At 29.0% G+C, this 8,241-nt stretch overlaps 1 protein-coding gene across 1 annotated transcript; it reads left to right on the plus strand.

Moving 5' to 3' along the window:
• Positions 1-1,081: 1,081 nt before the first annotated feature.
• Positions 1,082-5,937, plus strand: LOC101490796 (cytokinin dehydrogenase 6-like). Its single transcript, XM_004514757.4, has 5 exons — positions 1,082-2,402; positions 3,131-3,258; positions 3,501-3,761; positions 4,314-4,576; positions 5,298-5,937. The coding sequence occupies exons 1-5, from the start codon at positions 1,712-1,714 to the stop codon at positions 5,617-5,619; spliced, it is 1,665 nt and encodes a 554-aa protein (XP_004514814.1). The 5' UTR covers positions 1,082-1,711; the 3' UTR covers positions 5,620-5,937.
• The last annotated feature ends 2,304 nt before the right edge of the window (positions 5,938-8,241 follow it).

The raw sequence follows: 8,241 nt of genomic DNA on the forward strand, positions 1-8,241 counted from the left end.
ATGCTACTACCTATAACTTATTACCTATTGGTGATATGTTTCCTAAAGAAAACAAGCTAGATTTTCCAATTCAAGGGTTGCATTCCTTAGTCTGCCAATGGTCAATTTTTACTTACTCATAAATTAGGAGGGAATTCCAACATAAATGTATGCTATCAAATCAAATGAAGTGACAAATGTTAAAGGCCGTTATAGAGTGAAAGGGATAAAATGCTACTCTATCACCTACACATATTGAACCCAAAATTCAACATACAAGTTGCAATGAATAAAGATTATAAACAAAAAAGTAAGGTATCACAATAATGTACCTAAAGAAAAAAGGTAAGAACAAGATATCTTCAATTTTGTGGGGGGAAATGTTAAATTGTATGAGTCTATTTTGGGTCTTATTTATTTAAGTGAATACATATCAAATTAAGAGATTTGTTGAAATTTAATGATTACTCTCATATTGATTTGGATAAAGGATATATATTATGAAAATATAGTTTGTGCAATAATATTTTGAGATTCTTTGGTATAGACTATTTGAACATATAAGATTTTTTTATTGGTTTGAATGACATGTGATTTTGTTCTGTTTTGAAGGGTTTTCTATGCTAAAATCATTATTTTTCTTATGTATTGTTGTCCGATTATTCTTTTGTCATTACATTGTTGTTCTTCAATGTAAGAGAACCATAAAAAATATGGATATGAATTCTCTATTATCAAAAAGTGACTATAGTAAAATCTTGACCGTGATAATATTTTGATGGTTAAAATTCATTTGTCAATTTTACGCTACAAGTCATCTAATCTTAAACAAATAGTTGTGAGTAGTCTAACTACATGAGTACACATAATTGTGATCGCAGACAATCTAATATATATATGTCCCATAAAACATGACAATAGCTAAGTACTAAAAGAGATTTTAAACATTAGTAGTGCAATGGTGTGGTAGTGCATCATTGCATCAAATATGTAAGTATCATTGTTTCCATTTGTTCTTCTTCCAATACCTTGACTTGACATGCAAAAAAGTGGCCCCAAGAAGAGGTCCCTTATATAGTCCTCTCCATACATGACCACCATAACCATCATAAATGAATAAAAACTTCACATGTCACATGGACCAACAATGACCCTACCAATGTCATCTCTCCCTACTTGAATGTATTAATACAATCTCACAAGTCCTTCTCATACAATTCAATTTCAGAAATATACAAGATTTTCACATTCCTAGCTACAGCAATGGAAATGGAATCAACACCAAGCCATCATCACCTCAACATACTTGACTTAGACAGGAGCATGGGGCATATATGATACAACTATGACCTACCCTTAAAAAGACATAAAATGTAAACAGTAGCAAAACCAAAGACTATTTTTTTTCCTTCTAATTTTGGAAAAATAGAAGTTACTTAAATTGGGTTATGAGCAAAACAATAAAAATTTGAAACATGTTTGTTTATCTGTCCTTGATGGAATGATGGAAAAGATTGGATTGTGGTTGCAACTATTTGGAAAAAGTGAGATTTGTAAAATCTCTTCTTTTTTGTCACTTTTCCTTTTCATCTTTGTATAAGTATGATGTCTTCTACTTCTACGTCTCTTATCAATCTTTCTATTGATTCTCATAACTCAAAAGGGTTGAATTGAATCAACCACTTACAAAAAATTCTTTAAATTCTAGCTTCAACCCTCTTACTCTTTCACCATGCTTAACTTTAAGCTTCTTCACCCTTTAACTACCAACAACATATCTTCCATAAAAACATTTAGATATCCATCATTTAGCCTTGTGAAACAATACAACATTATGTTCATCAAAGGCTTAATGATTTTATTCCTAAGTTGTATTACCATAAGACTTAATTTCTGTATTTCAAGTATCCCTTCTTCTTTAAAATCACTTCCATTAGAAGGACACTTTAGTTTTGATGAATTTGATCTTAAAAAAGCAGCAAGAGATTTTGGTAATAGGTACCAATCTTTTCCAATGACAGTACTTCATCCAAAATCAGTTTCTGATATTTCAGTTACTATAAAGCATGTATGGAATTTAGGTCCAAATTCTCAGCTAACTGTTGCAGCTAGAGGACATGGTCATTCACTTCAAGGACAAGCACAAGCTCATGGAGGAGTTGTGATCAACATGGAATCATTGAATAAGGTTGATGAAATGAAAGTGTATGCTGGTGGAGAATTTGCTTATGTGGATGTGTCAGGAGGTGAATTGTGGATAAAGATTTTGCATGAGACATTGAAGTATGGTTTGGCACCAAGATCTTGGACAGACTATTTACATCTGACAGTTGGTGGAACTTTGTCTAATGCTGGTGTTAGTGGTCAGGCTTTTAGGCATGGTCCACAGATAAGTAATGTTCTGAAGATGGAGATTGTTACAGGTTGGTAAATTTGATGATAATGAGAAAAATAAAATTATTTTTTTGTGAAAAAATATGTGGCTGAGAACATATTGTTGTCTCTTCTGAACTTATATTTCACTTGACACTGACATTTTAATTTAGAATTCTCTAAAATCTTAGTTGAAAATCATAGTCGCGTCATAATTCCTGATATTATTAAGAATTGCAGTTAAATGCAGCTGATGTAATCTATATATGTAGCTTGGACTCTAGCTACCCTTGACGAGTTGGCCTGCAGTGCTACACCGTTTGGGCACACCCCGAGACCGCGTAGTTAAGGGGTGCTCCCTTGCTTGTTGTTCTTCCCCGTCTGTTCGCCGTTCTTTGGCTAACTCTTTGGGTCAAGGCTTGTTTCACACTTCACTACCCCTTAGGTCCGCTTTTTATAAAGCTACCCTCGGGGCAGTGTGTGAACTATTTTACTCATTTTCCGTTAAAAAGACATAAAAAATCACGATCTTTAAGCTTAGTTGTAGTTTCAATTTTTTTTTTTAAAAAAACCTTGTTAACATATGTGACTTTACTTTAGACTTATTTTTCGTCTTAAACCTCCGATTTTCAGGGTTTATTTTGAGCATTCTAGTTGGGTTTATTTTGAGCATACAAGAAAATAACAACAAATAATAGGCCTAAGATAATTTTTTCCAACAAAAGAAAATGCTTTATTTTGGATGATTGAAAAATAAATTGTCAATGAATGAATGCAGGCACAGGAGAAGTGGTAAACTGTTCTAAAGAGGAGAATGTTGAACTCTTTTACAGTGTACTTGGAGGACTAGGACAATTTGGCATTATAACAAAAGCAAGAATCTTACTAGAGCCAGCACCAACCATGGTAATAATGCATAGTCCTTTAATTTTCATAAGTGGTTTTCCAGGTTTCAATTTTGAAAACAAAATAACTTTTCATTTTTTTAGCAGTGACACCTCTCATCGTGTCTTAAGTGTTTGGCAAAACATGACATTGATTAATTACATTCAATTAATTCATTTTCTTTTATTGTTACCGGTGTCAACGTGTCAGTGTAATGTCTGTTTCAGTATTTGTGTTTCATAGCTTTCGATTGTTTTGAACAGGTAAAATGGATTAGAGTGCTATATGCAGATTTCACAGCATTCACAAGAGACCAAGAGAAACTAATATTTGCTGAAAAAGGTTTTGATTACATTGAAGGATTTGTGATAAAAAACAGAACTGGTTTGTTAAATAATTGGAGATCATCTTTCAATCCACAAGATCCAGTTCAAGCTAGCAAGTTCAAATCAGATGGAAGAACCCTTTACTGCCTTGAATTGGCCAAATACTTCAATCATCAAGAAACCTTTGCAGTAAATCAGGTTAGAGAGAAATGGCTCAACTTAAAACATGGATTTTATACAAAGTCATAATCAATTAATTGTTAAGAGGGTGAGCTTAAGCGACGGTGAATAAATCACTGTTTTGGTACTTGAATGTGTGAGATAATGTCACTATAATATCTGAATGTTTGAGATTACAAAAATATCTTTGATAGTTTAGGATCAAACTCACTAAGAAAAGACACATACAATGATGCTTTTGTAATTTTGATATATTTGAAGACTATAATGATACAATTTGACACATTCAAGAACCAAAATAAATGTTTACTCTACATCGATAAAATATATTAAAGTGGTATCTAAAATTACATATTTAATAAATTAATTATAAACAATCTCAACCAATTATTTTAATCACAGTAACTCGTCACACAGTTACTAAGCCAAATCCATTTCCCACCGTCTGATGGGGGCCTAGTGCACCAAACTACCCTACATAATCAATTAATTGTTAGACAAACTATATAAAATTAATTTAACTATCTTTAACTAATCACTATCACTATGTTACTTTTTTTTTTAATGCAGGATGTTGAGAAACACTTGTCCCACTTGAACTATATCCCATCAACACTTTTTCAAACAGAAATCACATATGTTGACTTTTTAGACAGAGTGCATATCTCAGAAGTGAAATTGCGTTCAAAAGGTTTGTGGGATGTTCCACATCCATGGCTCAATCTTTTAATACCGAAAAGCAAAATACACAATTTTGCAGAAGTTGTGTTTGGCCATATTGTTAAAGAAACAAGCAATGGACCTGTCCTTATCTATCCAGTACATAAATCAAAGTAAGCTTCACAAAATTTGTCTCAATTTTTTGTTTTATTATTATAAAAAAAATTAACTACTTTTCAATCATTTAATGCTATTATATTTAATTAAAAAATATTTAATGTGAATAGTTGAGTGTTTGACATTAAAAATAGTCAATTTAATAAATTAGATTATATTTTATATTAAATTTATAAAATTAATTATAATTATTTGAATTTTCAATATTTATTTACAAATAGTTGTTTTGTGCATATCCTTTTTTCACATGAATTAATCTAAAATATTTTACATAAATTATTTTGAAGTTTGCATACGATATAATATCTCCTTTTTTTTTTTTTTTAAGTTTTGTTTAAAATATTTGATACAAACACAAGAAATCAATAATTTTATTTTTTGATAAAATTAATTATCATTTTTTCTATGATACCCTTGTTTATTTATTATACCTATTTTTTCTTCAATAAATAGTAAAATTATTATTAGTAAAATAATAATTAATGTTGCATTAAATTGTGAAAAAAAATAATAATAATTTCTACAAAAGTGACAATTAGAAAAACGATGAACATCAATATCAATTTTTATATATTTTTTTCCATATATTACTTGTTTTCACTTTAAAATTTTCATATTTTTAAAGATGTTAATCTAGTATCTTACAATTCATAGTAATTATAATTTTGGTACAAATATTTAATCAAATAATTATTAAAAATATTATGTTATTTGCAGGTGGGACAACAGAACATCTGTTGCTATTCCAAATGAAGATATTTTCTATTTAGTGGCCTTTCTTGCATCTGCAGTCCCTTCATCCAATGGATGTAATGGACTTGAATACATTTTAAGTCAAAATAAAAGAATTTTAGAATATTGTGAAAGAGCCCATCTTGGAGTAAAGCAATATTTGCCTCACTATACTACACAAGAAGAATGGGAGACACATTATGGTCCTAAATGGCAGATTTTATTGCAAAGAAAATCTATTTATGACCCATTGGCAATACTTGCTCCTGGCCAAGGAATATTTCAAAAATCAATTACTTTCTCATGACACCAGCCATATTTTATTTTATTTTATTTTATTTTATTTTATTTATATATATTTAAAAAAAAAAAAGACTTTTTAGAGAGTCTTTTTTTTTTAAAAAAAGTGGACTTTATGAAATATGTGAATATTGCCTTACATGTAGTGTCTATGGCACCACAGCAGCATCAAAGTCAAGTCAACTGAGGTGAACAAACTTCTCAAATATGAATATGAATTTTATCATAGGATTTCCAAGAATATACTGATTGTATATATTCAATTTTGTTAAGAGTTCCTTATTGTGTTGTAGCCCATTTCAAGAAAGAAAATATGTTATATTAACATGCACGTTGCATCAAATTTTTGTTAGTAAAATTTTAAATGAGTTGGAACTTGATGGCTCAATGTCAAGAATGAAGGAAGAGTTTGATTATAATAGAAATAAATATGATACATAGTTACGGGTATAGTACCGATTACAAGTATGAGTACAAATTTTTTTTAAAAAAATCAAGGTAAAAGTACATCAATAAAAACATGAATTTTTTTTATATAATTATATTAATCAATTCACAACAAAATATCACAATAAAAGTTTAAAAATTTAATTATATAAAATTAAATGAGTAAATGCTCGAAGAGAGACCTTTCATTGAATGCAATGAATTGATCTATCAAGTCCATTCAAAGTTAAAATTAAACACATATTTATCAATTAATTATTGTTTAATGATAATTGACCATTAATATATTAATAATAATTCATAAAAATTAATTATCACAATCTATAACCGATTAATTTAAATAATTAATTTACCACTCTCTCACTTCTCTCTCACTTAGATGACAATAGTTAATTATTAAAAAAATATAAGATTTCTAAGATTAAAACATCAATCGTAGTCAAAATACGTATCAACTAAAGAGAAGTAAATTTCAAATTTACAAACATTGTATCAGATACGATAATAATTTTTTTTTTTTTTTTTTATAATTTATACTATCTCATCTTTAGACAACAAAAAGTTACTAAAATAATTTATACATGTCAAAGACTTAAATAATGGTCCAAGAGTATGAGGAATAAACTACTAAAATAGTATTTAAATATGTAAGGTGCTCTCAATTTAGTCCTTTAAAATATGAATATTTCAAATTAGTTCTCAGCTCTATAAAACATTTCTCATATTCACCATTTTGTGAATATCGGAAACCAAATCTATTATATATATTTAAATCAGACTCTCATGTCAACTCTCATGCCACCTCATAGTATTTCTTCCACATGTGCAAACATATCCCACCTCAACAAAAAAGCTTATGTGTACGCCTTAGAGAGTTCTTTGTGTTTTTATTTTTCACCTCATTTTTTCTAATTAGTTTCTAAATAGTTTTTTTCCTCTTTTAATCCCTCTAATCCCTAATTTTTTTAATGACTTCCTCCAACAATTTCTTCTTCCCTCTTGTGTGTCATTTGCCATCCACGCAAAATCATCTTCTTCTTCGAAATTGCCGACTCTACTCCCAAGGTACACTGAAAGAGGTATAGGTTGGTTGGTTGCAACAAAAAAAAAAATTTCTCTTTGTCTATTTCTAATTTTGGTGCCATGTTCACCTCATTTTTTTCTACTTAGTTTCTAAATAATTTTTTCCTCTTTTAATTCCTCTAATCCCTAATTTTTTTAATGACTTCCCAGTCATTCGCCATCCTTGCAAAATCATCTTCTTCTTCGAAATTGCCGACTCTACTCCAAAGATACACTGAAAGAGGTATAAGTTGGTTCATTGCAACAAAAAAAGTTATTCTCTTTGTCTTTTTCTAATTTTGCTGTCATAAATTCAATTATATTCTATACAATCTTTGAAATCAATTTGGCTCATAGTGACTTAATGCTATGTATAGTTTCTTACATGACATTCTATCACTGCGACTATCTAGGAAATCCAAGTTGGGATGGGACCAGCCGACAAATTTCGCTATCCATCATACCCAGAGCAAAATGGTACATGAAAAATTCAAGGAATTAGTGTTTTTCAATGTTATGACAAGGTATATTTATACATCAATATTTTTTCCATCTCTCTTCTAAACTCTTTTCCTTCTTTAGTTGTTTTTAAGTGTCACTTTGCTTTGTGTGTCTCATTTTCTTAGTATGTTGAGTAGCTTACAAATTGCAGTTGAAAAAGTTTGACTCAAATAATTTTAAGCATGTTTAAAAGATGTGTGACATTAAATCGAATTGAATAAACTAGATCATTTTAAATTTCAGAACACAAATCTGAATGTATTGTAGAAATTTTTCAAATGTTAAATCGATCTTTGTGGTAATTGTGAATTTTTTTATTTTAAATCGGATTTATTAGAATTTTAATTTACAAACATTCAAACTATTATTAATATTGACAAATGAATCATAATCATTAACATTTTGGTTACAAACTATTAACTGTCAAACAATTATAAGTATACAAATAATTACAAATAAATTACTTTAATTTCATCTATTATATATATTTAAATTTTTTTATTTGACTTTTAACTTTGAATATTGGTAAATATATATAATATATAAATATTTAGAAATGATGGACAAAGTCATGTCTCTTTTAATTTTAGTCAGTTTTATTTTAATGAAACTAATTAAA

This window comes from Cicer arietinum, chromosome 5 (genome assembly GCF_000331145.2).
Source record: "Cicer arietinum cultivar CDC Frontier isolate Library 1 chromosome 5, Cicar.CDCFrontier_v2.0, whole genome shotgun sequence".
In the NCBI taxonomy this organism is placed as follows: domain Eukaryota; kingdom Viridiplantae; phylum Streptophyta; class Magnoliopsida; order Fabales; family Fabaceae; genus Cicer; species Cicer arietinum.